The sequence below is a fragment of the Apteryx rowi genome, unplaced genomic scaffold, assembly GCF_003343035.1.
Source record: "Apteryx rowi isolate R43461 unplaced genomic scaffold, aptRow1 scaffold_125, whole genome shotgun sequence".
Lineage (NCBI taxonomy): Eukaryota > Metazoa > Chordata > Aves > Apterygiformes > Apterygidae > Apteryx > Apteryx rowi.
The window spans coordinates 1850714-1878454 of record NW_020447475.1 but is presented as its reverse complement, the minus strand read 5'-3'; the positions used below and the strand labels follow the sequence as shown (position 1 = coordinate 1878454).

The window sequence follows — 27741 nt, the reverse complement described above, 5'->3', positions numbered from 1 at the left end:
CTTACACGAGTTCCCTCCCCTCCTTCTTCCCATCCTCCGCCTATTAAAACAACTCAAGTCTCACTTGTTAAAGACCCCATAACGTGGAGGAGGCAGAAAAGCGGCAGCAGGAAAGAAAAAGACGTCTGGAAAATATTACCCGTTTGCTGCTCTGCTACTGAGACCTCATTGAAACAGTTACTTGGTCAGCAAGGCATCACCAAAGAGACTTTATCTGATGCTGTACATCTCAAACTTTCAGACACTGCCTTGCAACTTCTCCAGGCTCCTGGCTAGCCGGGTTTGAAATAAGATCTTCAGCTTCAACCACGAGAAACTAACACATAATTTATTACTTCTTTTTTATTATTATTATTATTTGAAAAAAACCTCTACAACTTTGAGCTAGAAAGTGAAGCAGTAAGAGAAAAATAAATTGTAATAGGGAAAACACGTGGAGAAAAAATGAGTAGGACTGAATCGCCTTAATTTTTTTTTATTTTCATTTTTATTATTTTTTATTTCTGAGCGTCTCAATAAGTCTCTGAAAAGTGCGATTTGATCTTTTACCTCAAACTTGGAAACTGTTCAGCGGGAGCAACGGTACGTGAGACCACACAGCTGGCTGAACCCCTCTATGACCAAAGGACAGAAGGACAAACAAGGTGGGTGATTTACGATTAAATTTCTGTCACCTCAAAAGCAGAGGACCCTCTCCTCACATTCCCACTATTCAAGGGAGGAAAGCTGAAATAGGTTCCCCCAAATAAGAGTGGGGTTAGAGGGGGAGGCTCTTGCCCTCTCTACCCTACACCTATTTCAGCAATAAATGGGGCTGCAGTGAGCATGAATGAAGTTTTCAGCTGCAACCCCCCCTTTCTATGTGGTCCGCTTAGCATGTTGCTGTTCTCTACAATTGCAAAAATAAACAAAAAACAAATAAAAAGGGGGCAGCAGGTTAGGAAGCTATCGCCCGAACCCCTGCGGACGAGGTGAGCCCGGCTCCCGGCCCAGGTTGGCTTCTCCCTCGTCGCCCCGGCCCGGCGCCCGGGCTCGGGGGAGGGGGCGTGACAGGCGCAGGGGCGGGAGGGGGCTGCCGGCGGCGAAGGGAGGGGGGCTGCACGGGGCCGCGGGTTCGAGCCCCGCCACGGGGGAGTGCGGGGGAGACGCCACCGCGGTCGCGGTGTCTTGGCGGGGCGCTAAGCGGGGCGGGAGGCGTCCCGAGGCGGAGAGGAGGGGGCGGGGATGCTGCAGGCTCGCACCCCACTTTTAGCACCTGGCTGCTACAGACCCGGCGTTTCTCGCCGGCAGCGACCGGGGAGGAACCCGCGGCGCGAGAGGCAGGAGCGCCCCGGGCTTCCCGCGGCCCCGCCGCGCCCCGGCGCCACTCCGCGCGGGGCGGCCCGCGGGGGGCGCGGGGAGGCGCGCGGCGCTGCCGCTCAGCCGCGCCCGACCCCCATTTCCGACGGGGCGGGGTGTGTGGGGGGAAGCCCCCCACACCGCGGGGAGGGCGGAGCTGGGGGGTGCCCCGGCGCGGCGCTGCGCGGGGGCTGCGCGGGGCGCGCCCCCACCCACGTGGCAGCGCGGGGGAACCCCCCCGGGGCCCCGCCCCTTTCCTCCTGTGACGCAGCGCCGCCCCGCCGCCATTGGCTGCGACCGCCGGGCCGGGGGTTCCCCCGAGGAGCGCGCGCGCCGCCGCGCCGCGCCGCGCCGACCCTCGAGGGGGCCGGAGCGGGGTCGCCCCGTCTGCGCGCCCACAGCGGGCCCRGCCCGGCCGCCACGCCGGCCGCCGTGCGCAGCCCTTGGCGCCTGGGTCAGCCTTTGCCCAGAAGGAAGAACAGCGCTTGTGGCTGCAATGGAGCTCCGTGCTGGTTGCGCTAGCAGCAAACTCGGCCATTCATATTTATGGCATGGGAGCAAACCTATTATTTGCTTCCTTTCGTTACTACTCCAGATTAGTGCATAAAGTGGCACATCACTCTTCCATTCTATRTAATGGCACTGCCTACCTAAGCCAAACAGGATATAAACTAATTACAAGGTAATGAGCAGTGAAAATCAAAGAAATACTTATTTGCTGGAGTAAGGCATTTTTGTGACAAAAACTTGCATGGACTTCATAACCAGCAGCCAGAAAATATTTCTCAACTCGATGTTTTTATAAATCTTAATCCAAAATGTCTGTGTACAAATATGACCTACTTTTTGTTTTKATTTCTTAGAGTATTCTCTTTTTTTGACTTTTGGTTAATTTGACAACTAATATATCACTCTCTACATTAGAGACAAATCCAACCAGCAGTTGTGGAATTCGTTTCACATTGCTTACTCAAACCTATAAGAGACTTGGACAGTTCAGGGGGAAATGTACACTGAGCAGACAGGAGATTCCTGATTTGCTGATCAAAGTCTGTAAATGCAGATACAGTTTGCCATCATTATTAATGCTACATTATCCTGTTCTTTATTTTAAACCTAACCCCGTTCTTTATTTTAAACCTAACCCCAGAGTTAATTTTAGTCTTATGTGAGCCCTTTCCAGAAGATCAATGGCATGCAAAAATCTGGAAGTGATAAATAGCCAAAAGCACCAGATATGGTAACTCTGCTATAGTAAAGATGTACAGATGTAACATAACTTTTCAGTTTCCTCTCTGCAGGCTGTAAACTAGAAGAGGGAGTCTGGACAGCTATTTTATTCTTGTAATGAATGTGTACCTGGAATCATTTGTACTTCAAAGATAAATGATTTATTTTGCTGCCAAAATGAGGCTAAATGTACCTAAATATTGGATGAAAATTCATAACTCTCAGATGCTGTTTGTGTATATGCACAGAGTGTGGGTGTATAAGACCACATGCAATATGTTTCAATCTGTGCACACACACACACACATTTGCACACACACTCAAACATGTCCATATCATTCAAGCAACTGATCTACTGAAGCCAATGCTATTATTCTCACGAGTAAGGATTTTTTTTTAAGTCTTATAAAAACTTATATTCTTCTTTTGGTTGTGTGCAAAATGGTTCTCAATAGCTGTATGCACATATGCCTGCATATGTCAGCTTTTAAGTTGGGGAAAAACACATCCAACTCCACTGATCTCAGGAATACTGCTGAGTAAGAGTTGCATGACTATTATATACAAACCCCTACTGACTCTACCTTCAGATGAATGCTCCTATAGGCAAGGAGAATAGGATGTGGTCTGTTTTTTGAGAAAGACAGTTATATGCAACAGAAGAACTGTTGGGTTCCATATGACACCAGAAAAATTAACATTACCGACAACAGTAACCTAAGCCTTATGCAGAGTTTGGTAGACCTCCAAGAGTTTCTCAGACGATCATGATTCCCACTTTATAGGTGAGGGAGCTGAGACAGTGAGAGGTGAATTCATTTAACTAAAGTCACCCAGCAGGTTAATGGCAACACTAGGAACAAAACCCAAATTGTCTAAGTCCTAGTTCATTCTCTCCAGGTTCCCAAATATAAGAAATGCAGCAGTTAAGCAATTACCCATTTGTCAACTTTCATGAGGAAGATTAATCTGTATAATAAATTTGTCAAATGCATGCATACATTTTTTATCATGACCACTCCAGAAATAACTGCTTTGTAAAGCAAGTTTGATTTCTTATGCCTGCACTACAGAACTTCAAGATAAATTATTCCTTGATTTCCCTCTTCAACTTAAGTGCAGACTTGTCTTTAATGACATGCTTACATGCTTTGCTGAAGCCAAAGTCTTGATTACTGGGGTTAGGAGGACTATGACTGGTAGACGCAGTGCCCAGCAGGTCTAGTTGTAACACAGATTTTCAGACAAGGCTGATGCCCACATCTCATTGCTTTTGGGTTGGTTTGCATTATCATTTTAGTTTGAGTCAGGTGTTTAGTTTGAATCAGGTTGAATCACAGTGCTATTGAAGCAAATGCTTCAATTGTCCCCACTCACCATGCTCTGATTTGTATTGCAAAGTGGTCACTGGGCACACAAACTGGATTCCTCTTGAATGAAACTAAATGCAAAGTGTGCTCCAGGAGCACACCTAACACTTTTCAGACGCTAATGCATATTCAATCCATGCCGTCGGACTAAACTTAGCTCAGAGTGAACCCTGAAAAAGTGTTCGGAGTGGAAGTCAGGTCCTCAGTACCAGTTGCTCCTTTTTATAGATTCGTTTCTATAGTTTTGGACTATTTGCTTATGTGACCATAGCCCTAGATATCTAGAGAATGGCAGAGCTCTTTCAAACCCTTAGGAGGTGAAGGAGACAAAATAAGTACCTTTGCAATCGAACCTTTGCTGTTGTTTCCCGGACAAATATTGGCTTTTGCAGCATAAGTTTTTTTTTTAATGTGTTTAGACCTTTTGGGATTAATAAGTGATAATTCTTTCAAACAACCTTCCAAATTGTTACTTTTTATGCATGAACTTCCTGTGTCTCCCTCACTTGCTTTTTGATCTTCCTGGGGAAAAACTAGCCAGAAGTACTGCATAGCAGTGTGTTTGAGTGTTATACATGAGGGACTTCTTCTTAAACAGATGATGTAGTGAGCTGCATCCCATGTGCTGYGAGCAAACCTACCTTCAGTTTGACCTCTTGTTAGTCACCAGTTCCAAGTCCTGCATTAGCAGATGCAGGGGACACACTGATTGCTTTCCTTAGTCCTCTGAACAGCTTCAGAACTGCTGGCGCAGAATAAATGAACAGACTGCAGATAATGTTGCCATGTTCAGATGCCATTACAGATGTGTTTTCTGGATATATATTTTCCTCTCTTCTGTTTATTATTCTCTTGATGTACTGGGAACAAATCAAATCTTTGTTCTCTTTATCTCCTGACTTTTTAAAGATGTTAACTATCTCCAGTTCCTATTAGTCTCAGAGATGCATCAAAGCTGACTAATAACCATATGGACAGACTGTGCTATCTAATTTTGGAGGGAAGGGAAAAGTGGTACTTTGCCATGGAAGTCAGCAGAGTTCTTTGCTGAGTAAAGACCTCATTCAAATCAGGACTTAAAAACCTGCTGAACTTCAATCATGTGTCTAGGCCTTGTTAAAGTTAGATCTATGTACCACAACTAGACTAAATATTTCCCAGAATAGGGAGAAATCAAGCATATTTTGGTATGCGCTTCTGATTTGTAATCTAAGGCGTTATTTAGCCTGAGAAAGGAGGAACTTTAGTTGTTGGAGTTAACACCTCAGTCACTGTATGTACATTGCAGATATCAGTTAGCTCGTTAACCTGAAACTTTTTATGAAAATAATGTCACAAGACTCAGCTTTCAACTCTGCCAGTTGTTAATACTAATGTAGAGTAAGGTCTCCTCCATCACAAGTTTAACAGAAAAGCCCTACTCTTTGTGTAGCTTTATCAGGATGACAAATGGGATGCAGTTCACTAGGTGGGCTCTGGTGTAAGATATGTGCTGGGGTCTATTTCTGGGCCATTCTTTTCCATAGGAGCCTCCAGGAAGAGACATACACTTTTACTGCCTCTTCCTGTGCAGTCTCTTCAAGGCACAGACTATATACTTGGGACTGCTTGGCAATCAAAATGTGCGTCAGTAAAGAAGCAACAGCCTACATAACATCAGGATTCAGCATCTTGCCTTCACACTTCATTTCTGCTAGGTGGGCTGGTTAGGACTAACCAGCTCCATCCAGGGAAATAAACAGCTCTAAGATCATGACAATAAATCACTCAGTAGTAGACTATCAAACCTCTCTACAGATGTTCATCTTGTATGTATAAACCTTGACCTTATTTGCTGGAGTCAATGCTAAAGCTCATACTGGCTTCAGCACTGCGGGATTAGATGAGGGTGCCTGTGAAGGATTGAGATACCCAAACTGCACAGAAGAATTAACAATCTTGTCTTAGGCTTCCTGTACCATATGTGGGGGACATGGGCACCTCCAAAAGGAATCTGACACACGTAGTGCCAGGAGCAGGTCAGTAGGTGATGTGCAGCTGTTCTAATCGCTTGAACCCTCAGTCTTATTGCCCCCTCAAAATCTGCTTCAGGACTGATGCAGAGCGGTGGACCCCCTGACTTCTTTCAGAGCTAACTGGTGTTCACTCTAAAAAAGGGAAGAACCTTGCAGGCACCATCCTTGTCCTCCTGTTTTATAGAACTGGTTAAAAACCTGCCCAGAAAGCGCAAGATCCAGGTTTGGTTCCAGAGGCAGAGTGAGACATATTCTAACCACTGACTACCCTTTCCAGCAGGTGAGGATCTCTGTTCCTCTCCTCACTCCAAGACCTCTTTCAGCATAGCAGCAGTTTCTTGTATATATAGAAATGCTCTGGAATTGGTTCTGTTGATCCAGAGAAATGGGGCAGGGCTGGCTGCAGGTCTTCTTTGTCTAGAGCACCTAATTCCTAGTCTATGCAGTGCTGTTCATTTATTTATTTATTTATTTATTTAAGTTTTGCGATGCCTATTGCCCAGGACAAACTTAAATCCCTTAAAAGACTGAAGATCCATTAGGCTGAGACATAAACAAAACACTGAGTTGTGCCTTAAAACTGGGGCAAGCTCCAGGAACGTGGGGGACATAAAGACCGCAATATGGTGTGTCTACAGTACCCCGACGCCAATCGGTCAGCTGTTCAATAGGGCTGTAGTGCTGTCAACTTTGAATATAAGCATTTACATTTTGCTGAAAGGAATTTTGCTAGCACTGAAAAAGAGCAATTATCAAGGAAATGACTGAAAAACAACCATGGCTGCAAAAGTTAACATGGGTGCTTGTCCTTCACCAGGCATTTGCCACTTACATCTTGACTCGGCATGGCATTATTTTAGGCTAACACTGCTATAACACAGTACTGTACACTGGTTCTCTGGTAATACTTGATTCTAGCTTTAGGTGACAAGTTCAGAAAAATTTTAATTGATGTGTGACTAAGGATATCATATTACACTTTGCTATATTAGGCCAGACTAAGTATTCATAACAGCCCTGTCTGGTCTTAAGATCTGCAATGTAGCTATTCCCTATCCTCAATGCTATTATTTGACTCAGCACTTCTTTTTTGGCCCTAGACTTGTACAAGTGTCATTTCCCCTTATTTTTTTGGCTCTATTACTGGAGAAGGGTGGAGAGTTTTTGGCTTCTTTGTCATTGTTTGGGCACTTTCAAGCTGATAAAAATCAATTCTGCTGGGCAAGTCCTCCATAGCTCACATGCTAAAGTGGAGAATATTGAGCAATTTTTTCCAGACTTTGCCTGAGATTCAGTCAGTTGAAAGACTATGCATAAAACCTTCAGTTGCATATACAAAGGGGAAAGTTTCTTTGATGAAAGCCAGGAATTTAGATCAAAACACAGTTTATTTTCCCAAGGYTGACAGTTAAAGGATAGAAAAAAAAGATATTTTATTAGGACCAGAAATCCATTTCTTGATCTTAGAAGACTGCATTTTGGGGAGGGCAGGAAGCTGTGCCGTAATGACAAGATCAGAGAATTCACTTCTTGTTTTTCTTTTTGTGCGGAAGTACTTCACAGGAAGAGAAAAAGCAATAGCAAATTAATATATAAGGAAACCTGTACAGTATATAGTTAATCAATTGTGAACATTCCAGATCTTAATCTAAATCCTGTGAGCTCTATCCATACAAGTAGTCCATTGATTACAGTGGTGTAATTCTTAATGTAGGCAGACTTACCCCCTACTCACTAATAGGAATTTTCTGTTTCTGGCGAAGAGAAGAAAAGTAGTGGATCCAAAACGAGAAAGCATAGTACAACCGCACCATTAACAAAACATTTACCTTGATGTTTGTGACCTTTTGCTTACTTGAGGAATTAATAAGCAYCCAGGCTGTTCGACTGCAAGGCAATCTGGAGGTGATCCATTACTTAATCTGTTTTCTAAAGCTAGTCTGTTTTGGGCACTGAGTTCTAATTCACCTATAACTGTGGTATGTAAAAGCTATCTTTTATTAGGTTTCCCTGTGACTTCTGTTGTGAAAGACTTTTAGACAGGCCAGATCAGGGAAGGTCCCTTCTGCTGCTGGGTGATTACAGCACCTGTCGGAGCCCAGCCGTAAGTATTCAAGGAAGTCCTAGAGATAGAGTCCAATTTCTTTAACAGTATCTCCAAATATATATTTAAGAGGCTTTCTCCTGTCTTGAAATTTAAGACCCTAAATAGCTAGTGGAAAAACATAATCTTCATAACCTCAGACTTTATGATCGCCTGGTTTATTTTCATTCTGTAATTGATTCTGTGTTGACAATTTTTTTTCCCCCAAGCCTGTAACTTTTCAGACAGAAATGTAATTGCTGAGAGCTATGCCGCTGGAGCTTGGTAACATTTTTTCCGAGTATTTCACAAGAAAGAGTTAAAGGCATATATGATGTAGGAAGTGGTGTTCCAACTTCAGCTTTGGCCAACAGATGGTGAAACAAACGTTGTCAGCAGACAAGCAAGATGACAGCGGCAGGGAAAATATGAATAGCAATAAGAAAACACAAATATTACATCCATTACTCTAAGAGAGGCCCTAATTCAGCAAAATGTTCAAGCATGTGCTTCAGTTTCATTGAGTTAAGATCATGTGCTTGCTGGGTTAGCCTTAAAGAGACATTACCCACTGTATGTTCCTAATGTCAACTACCTCAATCGACAAAAAACATTGTCATTAACTTTCTGTAGTTATGAGAAAGCTGTTGTGTAAAATRGTTAATGTGATTGCCAAAAAAAAAAGCAACTGCGTGATATATTCTGTCTGCCTGCCTACATGTGTATCCATCATTTGTTTCAAGAGTATCAGAGCACCCTTCATCCCAGCTAGCTCTTCCATAACCTAGAGTTTAGGTTAGAAGATTTTAAAGATAGAAAATCTAAGCATGCAAAAGGTGTCAGAATCAACTGCTATTCTAATGAATTTTGGAGTCCAGGGTGAAGCCTTGGCTCTGTTAAATTAATGCGTACTTTTGCCACAGACTTAATCTCAGTCCAGCTTTAGCCATGCACACACACGCTCACACATGCATATATCTGTATACACAAATGTATGAATAATACATTTTTGCAATGGTATTGAGAAGACCTTTTAAAGCAGATGTCTGATTATATAAATACAAATTATAAATATAGTCAGACATCTGTTTAACAAATTATAAATACATTCAGACATCTGTTTTAAGAATGTCTTTCCAATATTTTTGCAAACATAACTAAGTGACAGAAGTGATTCAGGGCTGGATGCAGTCGTGACATGGATGGGGGAGGGAGAGGCTGCCCAGACATTCAGCTGTTCCTCCTGCCTGTGACCGTATGAAGCGAGTGGTGGCCCAAAGGCCCTTCTCCACCCCCCCACCCCCCCCGAGGTACTATGACAGCATGTCCGATTCAGCAAGCCCAGACCTCCAAAATAAGATCCTGACACAGATAGCATCTTCTGGGAGGACATTACAATTAGTAATAAATACCCCCAGTACATTAAGGTGTATTTGAGCCTTACTTTACACAGAGGAAATACTGCAAAGAGAAGACATAGGTTGACGAAGATGATGCAGTGAGTCTGTGACACAGCCAGGACAGCCTGTATTTCTTGACACCAAGTGTTACGCTCTGGCCACGTTCACCCCTTGTGACGTCTTGTGTCAGGAAAGGGTCGTTGTGCTAATTGTGTCCCTGGTTCTGTTGCAGATGTATTGTGAGAGGTTTATATGTATCCTGAGAATACTTGGAACAACGCTCTTCGGAGTGTCCCTCCTGCTCGGGATCACCGCTGCTTACATCGTTGGCTACCAGTTTATCCAAACGGACAATTACTATTTCTCCTTTGGACTCTATGGTGCTATCCTGGCATCACATCTCATCATCCAAAGCCTGTTTGCCTTCCTAGAGCAYAGGAAAATGAAGCGGTCGCTAGAGACTCCAATCAAGCTGAACAAAACAGTTGCCCTTTGTATTGCTGCCTATCAAGAGGATCCTGACTACTTAAGAAAATGTTTACTTTCTGTGAAAAGATTGACCTACCCTGGAATTAAAGTTGTTATGGTCATTGATGGGAACTCAGAAGATGACGTTTACATGATGGACATTTTTACCGAAATCATGGGTAGGGACAAATCTGCCACTTATGTCTGGAGGAATAACTTCCATGACAAAGGTCCAGGTGAGACAGACGAGTCTCACAGAGAGAGCATGCAGCATGTATCTCAGCTGGTCCTGTCCAACAAAAGTGTTTGCATCATGCAGAAATGGGGTGGAAAAAGAGAAGTAATGTACACAGCATTCAAAGCACTGGGGAGAAGCGTGGATTATGTACAGGTAGGTATTAAAGCGCCAGGTCAGTGCCAATTCAAACACACTTTGAAAGAAAGCAGCTTTTGTATATTTTGTGCAGCATGTTAGAGCCCATCCTAGTCCCTGATGAACACAGTGCTCCTTTCAGTCTGTTTGGAAACAGCTTGACTGTTAAAAGTGTATTTTGCTACCTTTTAAAATGGTCAGCCTATCTGTGAATATGTTAAATTTGTGCACCAGCTACTGGAGAAATCTGAAATACTTCAGCACTGCTCCCTTATCAAAATGGTTTTGCTTCAGATAAGGCCAATGGTCTCCTAAAGACCCTTTCTCTCGTCATGTAAGTCAAGATCTGGGGTAACTTTTTATTTTGTGAGGATGTTAGCAGCCCTGTATGCAAGCAGGCAGTAAAGTACTTGGTGGTGCTAGGGAATATCTCAGAGCAGTGGTGGAGTCTGTAAAAAAGATGGTCATATTTTAAAGTCTTCAAAGGCAGTGTGGACTATTCCATAAAAGGGTCAATGTGCAGCCTCGAAAGAAAGATTTCTTCAGCTAAAGCCTGAAGGAGCTTTTGCTTCATCACTTACAGCTGCATTACCTCACTCACCATGACTTGGCCTCTAAAGTCCTTATGACACTACTCACTTAAAAATGAGTTAGGCTGGGTCATCTCTCCCTGTCTCCAAAGAAGCAGAGACACATTTTTTTCCAGCTGCCTTGGATCCCATGAAGATTTTCTATGTTTTTGCTTTATACCTGGAAGCACTCCTTGCTCCTGAAAACAGTCCTGCTGACTTCAGGAAATAGAAGAGACTTGCTTAGAGGAAGGCTTGTAGGATCAGGGTCTTTGTCTGGACACTGAGAATCACTAGTTATCGATCAAGACCAGCAAGGTTCGTTTGACTAATCCCTCGGAATATGAGATGATCTTCCTAATTACTCAACCTCAGCCTTCTCCTGACCTCAGACCTCCTCCCTCTGCTCTACCTTTAGCAGTCTCCTCTTGTGGGGCACCAGCTACCTGCGAGGTGCTCTCTGTGGGCCTCAGGAGGTGGTGTGGCTCAACTGTACACATCTCTGGGGCTAATGCCCACCATTGCGCAGGCCTACTTGTGCACAGCATGGATGGCACAGCAGAAAGGCTACCAAGTAGCTGGTCTCAGAGCCGCAAGCTGTCCAAAGACAAGAGAAGCAGAAACTGAAAAGCTGCTGGGAACTGGTCTGTTATCAGAGTTTCAGGAGTAAGGCAAAGATTTAAAACTCATCCTCTGCTCTTCCAAAGTGCAAACTGATTTATTCTCTGAAAAAAATGGGCTTAAGTTCTCCATTATGTTCACTTTGGTTTTGTGTTGTGAGGGACTATGATGGGTATAAAAATGCTGTTGTTCTGTATTGGCAAGGTTTTATAGTCACTTTGCATAGGAGTATCCAATTGCAGAGAGAAAAGGCAGGGAAACATTCATTACAGTTTTCCTCCCTTAGTTCAGCTCAAGGAATCTGGAAAAAGTGTTTCTATTTCAACAGGCATACCCTAAACTGAGAAAATAGAAGAGATATTTCTGTTTTCTCAGTCAATTAACACTCCTGACCTGACTCAAAAGTCCTGATGAATGTTTCAGGAACTGTAATGCTACTGTAAAGCAGCCACCAAATACTGCATTAATGATTGTTGTCAAAGTCACAGCTACAGTCACATCTATATTATAAATGCAGCAACCTGGTGGTCCTGGTTACTACACAGTGATGATGCAACACAGTTAAGACATCATTTTATGAATGAATGAAAGTCAAGATTTTCCATATGATTCTTTGGGCAGACCCAGAGTAAATTACTTAAAATTGGTCAGACTTTTTAAGGGCTGAACAATCTTCACTGATGATCAAGCACTTAAAAAATGGACCAGTCAGCATGATTGCCAACTCCTGAAACTGTTGACCTCACAGTTCTTAAAACAGGCCTAAGGGTTATGGGCAGAAAATCATAAGCAGTCAAGTCAATGTGGATAAATGAGATGCTCATTAGAAGAGTCTTGTTAAATAACTGAAACCAATGTGATGGCTTTACCTCCCTCCTGGAGGAGGTTAAGAAGGCGCAAATGATCAGTTAGTGCAGTTAAACTGACAGACCATATTCTGATGATCAGCACTCATTCGTCTTGGGCATTAGTCTGTCCCGTACTGCCAGCAGGATCATGAGTGATAGCTGGGTACAAATACCCTGCTGTGCTTGGGTGTGAAGACCCTAGGGACAGTATTCATCCCACCAAATGTGGGGGCCTACAGCTGAGGAAGTCACCCTGGGCTCTCCTTACAATCAGTGCAGAGCTAGTTGAAACAGTCAGCAGAATTCAGGGTGCAGTTCATCCTAGCTTAACACAGAAAACTGTGATCTGGGGTAGTAAACTCTAGGTCATTCAGCCCTTATGTGGGAATATGACAAATTGGCTATGGGGTGGTGCTGGGCCAGCCCTGACTGTGCAGACCTTGGTGTGCTTTATTAGGACTCCTATGTGTTTACCTTTCTCTGGACATGTCCTCTTTTCACCTGGAAAAACCTCACCCAGATGGAAAGTGACAGCTTGTCAGGTTTACACCAGAAGCCCAGACRTGACCACTGTGCTGATATGCCTGGGACACATGCTGGTAATCTGTAAATAAATCCAATGTGTTCAGGATTCCTCATGTCATATTAGCAGTGTTGCTCATATGCAGGTTTTTCTGCTGTAGGTAAACCCATCCAATGGGGTGGGGGTTGCTTGGCTGCATGAAGTTATGGAGAATCTCAAGGGAATGCTAAGGAGCTGGGGACAGGGCTGATCCCAACTGATTGCTCCCAGACAGAAGAAATGGTGATGTATATCACACCAGTGCTCTGTGCCTGAGGCCAGGGTACCTGGCAATTACAGAGCTGCTGTGCAAAGCACTCTGAGACATCTCTGTCCAGGAAGTCCCAGACAGACATATAGGACATTCTTTCTTCTCTTCAGCAGACTTGCTTTGATCCCTTTTTATCACTGAGTGCTGTCACTGATGACAGCTTTCCACCATAGCTGGAAGAACATGTTGACCAGGTTACAAAGGTCCTTCTCGAGCTGGATGCCTTTAAGGAGAGGAGCTGGATGCTTGAAGTTAGCGGGAGCTGGAGATGCTTGTGGCTTTTCTCCTGACAGAAATATGAGAGCTTTCATCACCTTCCTCCTTTCACCCCCCTCCAAGTGATCTTGGAAAGGAAGCATTTTGGCAGATATTCAACTACATCCCAAGCTATGCAGCCTGATTATCCCGGGTAACCTCCCCGCTTGAATCCGGCCCATAATGGAATCTGCGGGCTTCTTTATGCCCCTAAAAGCCCTCCTCCTCCTTCACAAATCAGGAATGAATCCTTCAGCTCCCCTGGAGCAAGGGGACTTAGACTGAATTCAAAGGTTGGCCGAAAGGACACCAGAATTAGGATTCCTGATCAGAAGCCTCACCCCAATTTGACTTAATAGGCTATTCATTCAGAACTACTGACTTTTGCCACTGCTGTCCCCATCTGAAATCACAGGAATGCAAAGTGTGGATAGAATGAAAACAGTATGAGAATTTACAGGGCAGGATCCAGCCAGTTAAAGGGGTGTTTCTGGGACAGCCTCCCTTGCTAGAGTTTCTGGTCATCTGAGAAATGAGTTCACAGGCGACTGGAGCACTTTCCACAGCAGCTGCAACAGGGAGACACCCGATTGTTTTAAGCAGGCTGCAGCCCATGCCATTAGCCTCAGAGCAAATTAAAGCAATGCCAACTGCCTTGCAGACCGGCCAGCCTGTCTGAGCCCTCCTCCTACTCTCCGGGGGAAAACCAACTCCTAATGTACACAGTATTTAGTTGACTAGGAGTGTTTGTGTGGTTGAAACGCCTTGTGTGTGTCATCTATTTCTGCACTGGTCTCATGGAACACTGTACTTAGGGACTTGCTCCTTCTGGCCTTACTTTCATATTTTGTATAAGAATGCCAGAAGAAAATACCAAATAATTTCTATATATCAAATGTCAAATCCCTGCACTACTAATAACACACCATGCAACTAAAATTAAAAATAAGTTTGTTCTGGAATCCAAAATACATATTTTATACAAATTGCTAAAGCCTTCTGTGAGTGCAAGAGCTATTAGGTTTCTTTCCAATCTCCTAGATGACTTTTTCTTTTTTTAACAAGCGTCTGGAATTTAACTCCTCTCTCCTTCCCGCTTATGGCAGTGGGAAACATTTGACCAGGGCGCTACAACCATGCAGCCAACATGGGGAAATCCTATGTCAGGACTCAGCAGGAATCTGCAACACACCCACAAATGCTGTCTTGCTCTGCAGTGGATTCTCAGTGCCCTGTCTTTGAGAGCATATCTCTTTTTCAAAGAAGCCAGTTCAGTGTGCCAATAAAACAAATACAGCTCATACAGAAAAAAGAGGATTATTTATGTGTGCAGCTCTGACAAGCACTCTCTTTCGTTCAGCACCACTCCTTGTTGCCTGATACAAATGGCCTTTACCAGAAGTGTTGATGCAGATTCCAGAGAGAGATTTAATTGCATTCAGGAATATATGCATATTGAGTCTCTGCAGTCACTCATAGGATTTTATTTTCTTTCCTAGTGTACTGCTTAACCCATTTTTTCCTTGTTTTGTCTTACTTGTAGGTCTGTGATTCAGACACAATGCTTGATCCAGCCTCATCAGTGGAGATGGTAAAGGTTTTAGAAGAAGATCCAATGGTTGGAGGAGTTGGAGGTGATGTGCAGGTGAGTACAATGAATTTCAGATTAACAGAGGTGTTTCAGCACTAACTGTTTGTGCTGCARTACTTGTCCCTGCCTGGAATTAATAGAGTTGAATATATTGGGATACCATTATAGAGGTTCTTCTGAGACCTTACCCTTTCTATCTGTTGATTAGAATCCCTTATTCTCAGATGCGAGCACTGCATGGTATGAACATCCATAGAAAGCAGACAAGTACAATTCTCCCCAGTTTGTGTGAAAATTGAGGCACTGGGATTGTCAGGACTTTGTGGCATCTTTGAGACTCTGGGTATAAGTGTTTGCCCACGGTACCAAAGAAAATTTGTAGGGCATCAGGGAACTGAGAATAGGTCTCCCAAAGCCAAGTCCAGCACTCCAAGCACTTTAATTATGTCACTATTAGCAGCCAAGATTTTTACGAATAAAAGCCTTTTAGAAATACAGTGTGCCATRCACTCTATGTATTGTTGGATTTCCTCTGCATTTCTGTCAGGCAGAACAATGGAAAGCCCCCAAGTCAGCCCAGTTCCACTTTTGTTAGGATTTCTAGCATTGCGGAGTTTGGCTGACAGCTGCAGCAAAAGGCTGTTCATTCCTTTTGAGACAATTGCTTCTGCTGCGATTTATAGAGAGAAATGCATATGAACATTTCACTTGGCTTTGGGATTTGTCCCCTATAATCAGTGGGGCTTTTATGTGAGATGGCAGAGAAAAAGCCATCTATATGGGCAAGCATTTGCTATTGAAGGCCCTAGTAGTCAAAAATATTTCAGGCATGTGGCTCTTAACTCTAGAAATTAAGTTCCCACAGAAGCCTGAATTTCTTTGCAGATCTGGGCTGACCACAAAACAGGCATCACACTTACCCCACACAYGTGAATACAAATGGAGGGAGATAGTGCAGGTTCAGCTATTAAGGTGAATAGTTCATAAGCACCTGCACAGAGAGATGGGAAGGACGTGTGCTCTGGGARGAACGTAGGCAGAATGAAGGCTCTGTGCTTCTTTCTCTTTCCCAATTCACTTTCCAGTGTACGACAAATAATAAACTTGAACTGGGCTTGAGTTCCTCCATAAGTCCTGGTGCTTCTAAAACATTCTGAAATTAAGTKGGAACAGGGAAAAATAGGTCCTTGGGCTTCCAACACATTGACATGACAGAAATCAGGGTCTTTGGAGTGAAAGGCCATATGCTTTTTCTAGCTGCAGAAAAATGTTTTCTAATCCTAAAAGGCCACAGATTTCCCTGAAAATCTCTGCACTGAGAAGATACTTGGCATCTTGTGCAGGACTGGTGCAGCCACCTTGTTACCTGTTTCCTTGCTGCATCCTCCAGTACAGGTGGATGCTGAGAATGTGACAGTGAAGACAGTGACTAGGAAACCAGCACACTCTCTTATCTCCATTTAACAGTCTCTTAGACTATATCTGTGTAGGTCTGAGCTTTTGGTAAGCTTTGGGGCATATAGAAAAGACTGAGCCTTTTATGTGGGCTGAAGCGCAACTCTACTGGAGGTGCGACAGCTAGACACAGTCATGGCTGYGGATACTTGGCCCACACCAGCTACCTTATATCACAGTATGTCTTGGGACAACTTAACAGGGCTAGTATTTCACAGACAAATCAGACCAGGCTGTTCCTTAGAGGACCTAATATCAGTCTAGGGTCAAACTTCTAGGGCAAGCTTCATGCATACTGAAAATGTAGGGTAGAGATCATGCATTCAGCCTCCCTCATGCTTCAGCATAGCTTTAGGTGAGATACAAGAAGCTCAGTCCCAAAGCTGCTTCAGCCTGTGCCTGAGTGGGCACAGAAGCAGGAGGCCATCTCCTCTTGGGGGAGGCTGAACCCAGCAAGTCCTTAACTGGGAATGAAGRGAAAGGAAGAATGAGTCAGAAAAGAAGCTTTTGGTGGAGAAGAGGAAGGGTTGAGAAAAAAGAGACAACAACATTTTGGTGGAGGAGACTCTTCTAAGACTTCACCTTGCCCTTCCTATCAGTGTCTTGAACTGTATAGATAATGCCTGGATTTGTCATGAGTTGTACACAGGAGCAAGGTTCCCCCTACATTTTGGTTAATGGTACTCTAGCCTTTTCAAATTTCTTTTTGRTCCAACGTGCCTATTTTCTTTCTCAAGAGCTCATTTAAAATGAAAACTTCTTGTGCTTTCAGATTTTGAACAAATATGATTCCTGGATCTCCTTTCTGAGCAGCGTGAGATACTGGATGGCATTTAATATAGAAAGAGCCTGTCAGTCCTATTTTGGCTGCGTACAGTGCATCAGTGGACCTCTGGGAATGTACAGAAACTCGTTACTCCATGAATTTGTGGAAGATTGGTACAATCAAGAATTTATGGGCTCCCAGTGCAGCTTTGGAGATGACAGGCACCTAACTAACCGAGTGCTAAGTCTGGGCTATGCAACAAAGTACACAGCTAGATCCAAGTGCCTTACCGAAACACCGATAGAATATCTCAGGTGGCTGAATCAGCAGACCCGCTGGAGTAAATCGTACTTTAGAGAGTGGCTTTATAATGCGATGTGGTTCCACAAGCATCATTTGTGGATGACTTATGAAGCTGTAATCACTGGATTCTTTCCTTTCTTCCTTATCGCCACAGTCATTCAGCTCTTCTACAGGGGAAAAATCTGGAACATCCTCCTTTTCTTGTTGACAGTTCAGTTAGTGGGCCTGATAAAGTCTTCCTTTGCCAGCTTCCTTAGGGGGAACATTGTCATGGTTTTCATGTCACTCTACTCAGTGTTGTACATGTCAAGTTTACTGCCAGCAAAGATGTTTGCAATTGCCACGATAAACAAAGCAGGGTGGGGCACGTCAGGAAGAAAAACCATTGTAGTCAATTTTATAGGACTCATTCCAGTCTCCATTTGGTTTACAATCCTCCTAGGTGGCGTAATTTTCACTATCTACAAGGAATCAAAAAAGCCATTTTCTGAGTCAAAACAGACAGTTCTCATCATTGGCACAATACTCTATGCATGTTACTGGGTTATGCTTTTGACTTTGTACTTGGTTCTTATCACCAAATGTGGCAGGCGGAAGAAAGAGCAACACTATGATATGGTGCTAGACGTATGATGTTTCTGTGGGAAGTTACCCAGAGCGTTTTAAAGCAACCCAACGACCTTATAGTATTTGTGGCATCAGATGAATGTTGCCAAGGGAAATGGATCATTGCTGCTGGGAATAGGACATTTGTATTCCTCTGGGTTCATTTTCATCCTGCCAAAGTAAGAAAACACAAACAATAAAAAATGTTTTTTTTTTTCCAAGGGGGGAAAAAAGCAAACCACACAGATTCGACCTGTTCGCAAGAAAATGGGAGGACTTCTTTGTTTATGCACTTTTTAATTGTGCATACGCCTGACAGTGTTATGTTCTATATACCTCACTGGTCATGCTTATGTGTGTGGACAGGAAGGAAAGGAGTTTGGAGAATCAAGCAAAGGATCTTACAACCCCTTGCAACCTAATTTATGAACTTCTCTTTTTTTTTATAGTTCTGTTTATAGGAAGGGTCTTTTGTGTTAGGCTGCCAAATGTAATGCCAAAGGTAAATTTTAAGAGGCCATTGGCTGAGCTGTATTTTTATATTATTGTATTATTTGTGTGTGTGTATTTTTAAGCCAACTTTTTTTTAAAATCACATATTTTATATTTTACTTATCTGCCAAAAAGCTGCCTCCCCAACATTTTGTTCTTTATCCTTTTTAAATAGGTTTGGAAAAAAAATCATATTTTCTCCCTAAAAATTTATGCTGATTTGATATTGTTCACAATAGGAAGAATAAAATGTCTCTCTGCATTTTTACAACTGATGAATGGTTATTTCTGTGWAAAAGTATTTAAATGTGCTCTTTAAAGACGTTTATTAGGAAAGTCCCAACATTTCCAGTTTTTGAMTATAAGTATATTTGTGCATACAAAAAGGCCAAAGGGGTAGATATGTGCAATTTGGGGTTTTGTTTTGCTTAGATAACATTGTAAAAGGGAACTTTGCTTCTCTGCTAAGAGCATACCATCCCTGCCACGCACAATAGCCATGCAGGAAGCCTGGCYTTGATGCCCATGGAGTTTATAGCAAAGCTCTCACTGATTTTACGTGGGACTTAATGAGTCAAAAGCTTCTGGTGTGGAGAAATATTGGATACCCAAAACTGCTATCGACTTCACTGAAAGCTGCAGTTGCTCATAATCTGTCAGTACCAAGCAGATAGTTCAGATTTTTGAGTTAAAAAAAATCCATTGAAGGAAAAAATGTCAAAACCTTCAAAATGTGGGTRTCTTACTATAAAACTTCTACACTGCCCTTTAGAGAGTTTACAGTCACAATAAACATCAGCTTCTCTGACATCCAGTATAATACAGACCCCTGTACTRAGCCCAGTAATTTGTGTTTGACTAAAGCATATCTACCAGAAAAGAAGCCAATTTTTATCAGAAAACTTCAAGTGATAGCAAATCCATCATTTCCTTGATGCCTAATCATCAATCTAGGACATTTATTTTGGACTATGGTTTTGAGAAATGATATTCAGGACTAAATTCTGCAGTCTTTCACCAGCCAAAGGAATGTGGCATTGAGCCCTAATATACAAGCAAAGAGCAACAGAAAGCCAGCTGCATACAGATATATGCCCTTTTTAGATTCTGGTATTAAAAGCACTGTGGTAAAGCAGATATCAGCATATGATGCTTAAAGAACTTAGAAGCATTTTCAGCTTCTCTTTTTTATGCAGACATGAATAGATTCTGCTGTAGAGTGAACTGCACACACACTACCTTATTTGTCTGATTATCTTGAGGTACATGGTTGCTTGAAAGTCATACTAATATTCTGTTAATGATCGGAGAGTTGATTCATGTTGGTTACAAAATAAAACAGTATTAAAAACAAGCAAAAGAAACAGTAAAAAATTTTAAAAAAACTTGACTATGCCTTTTAACTATTTATGATGTAAGTTAAAGCTTGGGTTAACATTCAAATGTCAAATAAATCCTCTCATTCTATAAAAAGATTGAATTAATTGCCTGTATTTATTCTAGCAATTATTCAATGTACTTCCAGTATAGGTTGTATAGTATAATTGTTACTTTCATAAATAAAATATTTTTGATAAGATTATGACTAATTCATGTTGTTTCTGGTCAGTGCTTCTGCTTTGAAGCCATAAAAATGCACAGCTTGAAGGGTGCTATTAGACTGTCACCCGCCAGATTTCCAAGTAGAAACTTGGCAACGTGTAGCACAGCACCTGGGAACTGCATGCCTGGTGGGAAGTGTGGGTTGGTCTGTGCTCTAGAGATGGTGCAGAAATTGAGAGTCGCAAGTCTGCCCCACTACTTTTCCTTGGTGTCCTGAGAGCACCGTATGTGGGTAGCGCACAGTCTATGCCTGCCTCTACCAGTGGCTGGTAACTGAATTTAGTCAAATCACTTCCTTCCTCTGTTTCTCAGCTTCCTGATTTGTAAAGCAGGAACAATGATCTGACCTCCTTTTGGGAAGTTCTTGGAAGTTTATGGGTAGAAAATTTTATGAGAGCTGCTATTTTCCAGCTCTCCTGTCCACTGGAGGTTACTACCCTCCATAGCAGGGAAAGCAAAGGAGACCATGTATCTGGCCTTCTACTGCTCCACATTAGTATTATTTCTCAAGCCCGCTTTGCACAGGAGGAGCTGAAGGGTATGCATATATTTCCTTCTGCTAACTGTTACCGGCAGCAGCCACCAACACAGGGGCAGAGCGAGCAGGGGGCAGAGCAACATCTCCAATAGCTTAGACCAGCACAGGCTCATCCGCACAGGTCCRTGACTTAGCAGACAATTTCTCAGCACTTGTTAAACTACATCTGGATCCTGTGACCATTTTGGGGCCTGCCAGTACAAAAGAAAGACATTGATAAACTTGAGCAAGTTCAGTTGAGGGCCCCTGAGATGGTCAAGGCTGGAGGACTTGCCCTGTGAGGACGGGCTGAGGGAGCTGGGCTGGTTCAGCCGGAGAAGAGGCGGCTTTGGGGTAGGGGCACATAACAGCAGCCCCCAGTAACTACAGGGAGGTTATCAAGAAGATGGAGCCAAGCTCTTCACTGTGGTCCCTGGTGGGAGGACAAGAGACAACAGGCATCAGATGAAACAAGAGAGGTCCAAATTGGACATAAGGAGAAACTTTTTCCCCATGAGGACAGTCCTGCAGGGGTTCAGGTTGCCCAGAGAGCTTGTGCAGTCTCCATCCTGGGAAGGTTGTTCAAGCATTGACTGGACAAAGCCCTGAGCAAGCTGGTCTGAGCTCATGGCTGCCCTGAGGTCCCTTCCCACCCAAATTCTCCTGTGATCCTTTCTGAAGTGGGGGCTGACAGTCTGCTCCTAATGACAGCTCTCACCAGCACTGAAGCCCACTCCCATGTCTGTTCTCCAAATGTTCTCCCTGGGCCTGGGCAGCAACTGGCACCTTGTATGCAGCAGGTCAGAGTCCTCCCCTCCCTGTGGCTCTGTGTCCCCTCTTGCAACAGCAGGAAGGCTGCATGGAGCAACTCATTTCACGTATACTGCTGGATGAGAAAGGTTTCAGCAGAAAACCAGGCTACAAAATCATTTTTTTAGAAAAATGTAATTCTTTAAAAACATTCCCTGTGTTTGGGACAAAAAAAGAAAAGCAGCACTTTCTGTAAATCTGTTCATTTTCATCTCAAAATTATTTTCTGGTATTTCCAACAACTTTTGATTCTTGCAAAAAATAAAATGTGTTTTTAATTAATACCAAATATAATTCTGTGAAATTTCTGTCAAAGAAAAATCTGTTCTTTGTTTTGATCTCTTTGAAAATCACAGCTATTTTTCAGCTACCTCTGATAGATAGTTGGTGCTGACACTATGAGAAACTCTCATAAACTATAAATTCTAAAGAAAAGTTAAAAAGAATCTTTCCCCCCAAATCCAATGAATGGGCAATGTCTCAGCTTATAACCCATTTCCAGAATGGAGCAATTTGAATTCAAGGGCATCTGTTTGCAGAGACCAGGTGTGAAGCAAAAACTGAAGGAATCAGAGGGGCAGCATGGAGGAAGAAGCCCTCCTGTTCTGACTGCTAACAAGCTTTGGTTTGGCCAAGAATCAGGATTCTTTCAGTGGTGAAAGCATGAATATTTAGCAAATCTTTTCTGTGAGGAGGAAAAAATCCTGTCAGACATGTACTGCCAAACATGTCTCGATGCACAAGCTGTTGTGAATCAGTCTGTTATAAATTCTGATTTTTATTCTTACCAGGAGATAAGATGGTAAAGAGGAGATAAAGTATAGCCAGAGCTGTTGATAAGGTTTGGCATTACTGATGCTGTGTTGGAAAAGCCACTTTTCTCCAGAGTTAACACAATTAAGTTAAACAGTGCAATATTTTCCCCACCAGCCTAAAGTCTGYTGCTTTCAGTTTCAGATCTGTTGAATGGATGAGTGTCCCAAATTGTGTATGCTTCTTCCAACTATATCAATTTGTTTAATAAGGATGCTGACTTTCCCAAAGAAATCCATCTTGAATTTTCTCCCAGATTAGCCTTACAATCTCCATGAACTACAGTGACTGCAAAGAGAAAAGAGATCTTGTAGTTACATGTATACTAAATAAAAGAGAGGCCCAGGCTATGTATCTGAGCATTGGTACATGATAACCTGTAAGCATGGTCCCTGGTGTGTTTTTGCCCCGTGTCAGATAGTGCCATCCCAAACAATGCTTGGGCGCAGTTAGGAGAGATACATGGAGCATTCAGGGGGTGAACCTGTGCACAGACCCTAGCATTTTGGCAGTGCTGAACTAATAGTCTAGTGCTGGAAGAAGAAGTCCTCACAAGGATGAGAATCCTGTCAATCTTCATAGTGCCAAACAGCCAAAAAAAGGCCAGAAACAGTCCTGAGCAGCAGCATCTCCTGTGTAGCTTATGTTCACGTCAATGTCAGCCAAAAGTAACCGCCAGTCCGTTTCTCCCAGACATCTGCTAAGCATCCTTCAGGTAGCACTTATTTCCTCATTTCCCCACCATACGCATATCTGTATCTCGCTACATATCTGCATCTATATCTATATTTCTTCCTAGACCTCGGGACTGTAATAGTCCATTTCTCATAGTGAGTCAAAATCCTGACAAATAGCATAATTTCACCTGGGCTGGACTGGTATTCTGCAACAATGCTGCAGTCAGTGATTCTTTTTCCTGGTTATTTTTATAGACAACTCAATGTATACTTGATCTCATCTTCTTTAAAACGACCACCAAGGAAACCTGTTGGCAACTTATGCTGGAGATAGGAGGAGGGGAATTGTTTTCTAATGCTCTGACCTGCCATCTGGCTGCGCGTGTCATGTCTTGTAAGGAGATTAAATGTTTGGGGGCAAGATTTGTGGTGCTTGATTCCAGCCAATGGAAAATTCAAACAAAACCACCTAAAAGGGGTATCCATGTAGCTCTTACCACGGATACGTCCCACAGTTTAATGTAAACTAGGTATGAGAATTGAACTGAATCACATTTTTTAAAAAATGAATGACCATGGAGGTCTCTTTGGACACTTTTATCCATTAAAGTCTCTGTCAAAGGTAAAAACTAAACAGATACAAGCCAGGTTTACATTAATATAAGAACACATGCACTGTGAAAGCCTTGTCTACACAAGTGTATATGATATAACCAAAATCTTAGGGATTTTACTTATTGCAGTATAAATGTTTTTCTGTTTGGTTTGGTTTGGTTTGATTCATGTTTCTTTGGGAATTATGCCTATAGCTAAACTGGGACTCCTGTTTATTAGCCTGAACAAAGGAGAAAGCTGCACTTAAACTGTGATAATAAATTGGTTTAATCAAACTGGCACAGAAACATGACACTTTTAAGTCGATCTATGCCAGATACATTTTAGTTCAGTCTGACATGATTTACATTAAGATAAGCCAAGATGTGAATTTACAGCACATTAGATAGTCCATGAGGAGTGCCCTTGGGCAAATCCTTGCTCTGCAGTAGGTGTGAGGTAGCTTGGCCTACAGTAACGGAGGCATTAGTTGCACTGCATTTGCCACAGGGTAAGACATGAAACATAGACAGATAATGTAGGATAACTGAGGCAGTGTAAACTCATGCCCTAGGCTATTCAAAGAAAACTTTTAATGTATCGATACTTAAACTGATCAGGACTACACTCTAGGTAAACTGGTGTACACAAAGACACTCAGGAGAGCTCAGGTGAATTAACGAGATTTCAAGCAGGTTAGTTAAACAGCAGGAAGCCTCCCGTAAGAATGCTTATGCAGAATAAAAGCAACTCTGCTGTGATTTAGTAACTCCCCTGTATTTTTTACATAAGAATTACATATTAAAAGTCTGTTCAAGACCTGCTCACACAGTCACAGGGGAACTGCACAAGCTGCCACCCCTCAGGAACTGGGATAGATCCTGAGCACATACAGTCTACTGCAAAGCAAACTAAAATGGGATAGCTGCAGATGTGCCCCTAGACATGTATCCTCTCAGCCTCACAAAGGGCTTTGCACATGTCAGAGCCAAAATAGCTGCTGCATGTTGCCAGCTACCATTTTCCCTGGTTGCTCCTCAGCTGAAGAAGGAGCAGACTGTTGGCTGAATGACTGTGTATGTCCAGCAACCCCATGGCTTCTTAGATACATAGGTTGTTCATTGCATACACGAAGCACACAGGCAGTAAAACAGAACATAYTGTCTGTGCAGCAAACCCAGATTTGTCAGGAAGCACAGAACTCATGGTATGCAAGCAGGAAATCTAGTCRTGGCACCAGTGGAGAAAGAAGTGGAGGTTACATTGCTAAAAGTAGCCTGAGTAAGCTTTAAATATGCTATCCTGTTGCATTTCACAATGCAAGGAGCTAGGGGAGTGTGTGTGCCAAGCTGGTGCACATCAGACAGTAATTTCCAGCTAAGGATGATGACTTATTCAAAGGTGCTGGTGCATCCTGTTGTGGTCAGGTGAGCACCTGCTCAGACTGGTTTGCCTGGGGGCAGAGGCACATCAGCCAGGAGCCCCAGGCTAAAAAGAGGATGAACCCATAAGCATTATGCTGTGTGCAATTGCCACAGCGAATGCTTTTGCCTCTTGGCCCGCTGGAAGCAGCTTACGCCTCTTTTGTTGATGGGTCAGCTGCTTTCTGTATATTGCAACATGAAAGCATGCTCATAGGCAGCTGCCAGATTAATTAATTACAATTTTTATAATAATTAGTCTCTAATTCCATTAATTAATTAATGGATGGACATTTGGCTTAGCTCAGTTCCAGGACAAAAACACAACATGTTRTTACTTGGATAATGTTCCTTGAAAGTGAGATTAAAATACTTCCAAGGAGAATGAATCACTTGCATGCCCTGAGGCAGACTGTGCTCACCAGGTAACATGAAGGATCTTATACGTGTACACCTTTTGGGTAGAGCACATTGTCCACAGCTGCCAGCTAGGCCTTTTCTTACTTTTGTAGCTGATCTGATTGCTCCTTATGTTGTTAATTAAAGATAAAGGAGTGTGAGGTGCTAGCCAAGTTCATCATGGCTGGGAACCAATGTTCATATTTCTCCCGCAGCTTTGAAGTATGTCTAATCTATCCTGTTATCACTATTATATCTGCAATGTGATGAGGGCTTTGTAAGTACGCAGATTAGACAGATAGCAAAGTTAATGGGGACATATGGGTGTTGTTTCTCAGCCATGATTCTTTCTGTAATTGTGGTGGAAAGAATCTGTCAGCAGAAATGCATTCTTCAGTAATACATTGCTGCAGCATGTTGGTAAAAGTTGGGGAGATCGCTGGTCTGTGAAAGCATGTTCCATATACACAATCAATCACTCCATATCTTTCTGTTGGCCTTTTGGAAACACCTAGCCAATGACAGAGTTATTTGGGAATATATCCAGCATCAACATCAACTTCCCAAGCACTGTATCCATTTTTTCTGATCAACTTTGTGTTGAAACAAAAGAAAAAGTTTACTATCTTTGTGGTTTACTGACTGAATTTTGGATGAGACACTATGTGCTATTAAGCAAAATGCATAAGACACCTGCATCCTTTTGTTTTCCATCTGCTTCCTCAAATCTGATTTGTTACATCTCTGTTTAAATTGACACAGCCAGGCAGGTATAAAACTGAAGTCTTAACCGCTCACAGTAATGAAAGATCATGTTTCATAAGATTGGGCAGGAAGCACTCCATAAATTCCGGTAGTTAACACTCTTTTAATTGCATTGCCCCCTAAGTTTGAATGGAGCTGGTATTGCTCTGCTCTGAATACTTGCGTTTCTCAAAACACAACTGAATAACAATAAACAGATGTCTTCCAAGGCATGCAAGGCCACATTTCTAGTAAWGGTAAAGTAACACCTCCATTTTGTAAATTTGTCAAGTACTTCTGCATCTAAAGTAATGGGAAAACCCTTCCTTTAGGCTCAGCTATATTAAATCTAGTGGCATAAGCAGAAGTTTGAAAAGGTCTAGCAATTATCTGGAGTTTAATGGATACTAAACTATTTGATCTTGATTTGTCATTTTGTCCTCAGGCAGGACAAGCCATCAGGATGCAGGCACACAAGTATGTCTAAGTAAAACAGAAAAGGGACTCATTCTTTAGATCCATTTATACCGCAAAACATATTATGCTATGGGATGGTATCATAACAGAGATGAGTTCACTTGTTTGAATGAGGTAAGCTACTAAATCTGCCTGGAACAGTACTGTATTCTGGAAGAYTGGCATCTATATTGTCTTTACATGCCAGATACTTTAGATCAATTTAAAAATAGCTGAGGAGTTCAGGAAGCCCCCACTATCGTACCAGCAGCCATATGAGGTTTTATACTCTGCGTCCTAACCTACTTCAGCACCAAGTCAGCCAGGTTAGTGCAAACCACGTTCATCATCAGTAACATCAGATTAATATTGGGCTTTGCACTGAGGTGGGCAATAGCATTCACAACCCCTTGCTCAGCCCCACCGTGGAGGCATCAACCTCCCATTGCACAGCAGCCCACGACTAGGCATATTTACTTCTCTAAGTGTTACAGCCATATCTAGAAGACACCGTCTGTCTCTGCTTGGATACACGTAGATCGTTATCTGGTTGGCATCGTCTTTCACCGTTTGCTGCCAAACCACAGAGAGGGAGGAGTTGAATAGTTCAGAGCCCTGTCTACACGTCAGTTTGTTCAGTATACGCGAAGTCATTTATTTTAATCAATTAGATCAATGAAACTCCTGGGAGTTTACTCAGGCACACCTGTTTGGTGGGTTGGGTTTTTTTAAGTCTGTTATTTGGAATCAAAGCCAAAAAGTCTTTCGTACACCACAGTGAGCCTATCCAAGAGTAGAACAGTATGCTTCTTCATGAATTATCCTATACCACTATGTTCATACAAATAATAAAACTTAGACAAGCCACAACCCCATTATAAAYGGGGACATACAAATACTGAGATGCTGGAAGAAGTAGTCTAGCCTTACAAAGATAGGAGCAGGATATTCTAGAAAAATATTTTCCAACCTGAGACTCTGACAGCCCTCGGAAACTGCTTGTGGTCACAGGAAATAAGTTAAAAATGAGACAGAGCAGAGCTTGTAACTTTTTCAGCTTTGCTTGTATCTTCTGCCCATGAGCTAACTGCA

At 42.7% G+C, this 27741-nt stretch overlaps 1 protein-coding gene across 1 annotated transcript; it reads left to right on the top strand.

The window, feature by feature from the left end:
• Positions 1-107: 107 nt before the first annotated feature.
• On the top strand, positions 108-18744 carry HAS2 (hyaluronan synthase 2). The gene is made up of 4 exons (XM_026055698.1): positions 108-644; positions 9669-10295; positions 14947-15048; positions 17222-18744. The coding sequence occupies exons 2-4, from the start codon at positions 9669-9671 to the stop codon at positions 18149-18151; spliced, it is 1659 nt and encodes a 552-aa protein (XP_025911483.1). The 5' UTR covers positions 108-644; the 3' UTR covers positions 18152-18744.
• Positions 18745-27741: the final 8997 nt, after the last annotated feature.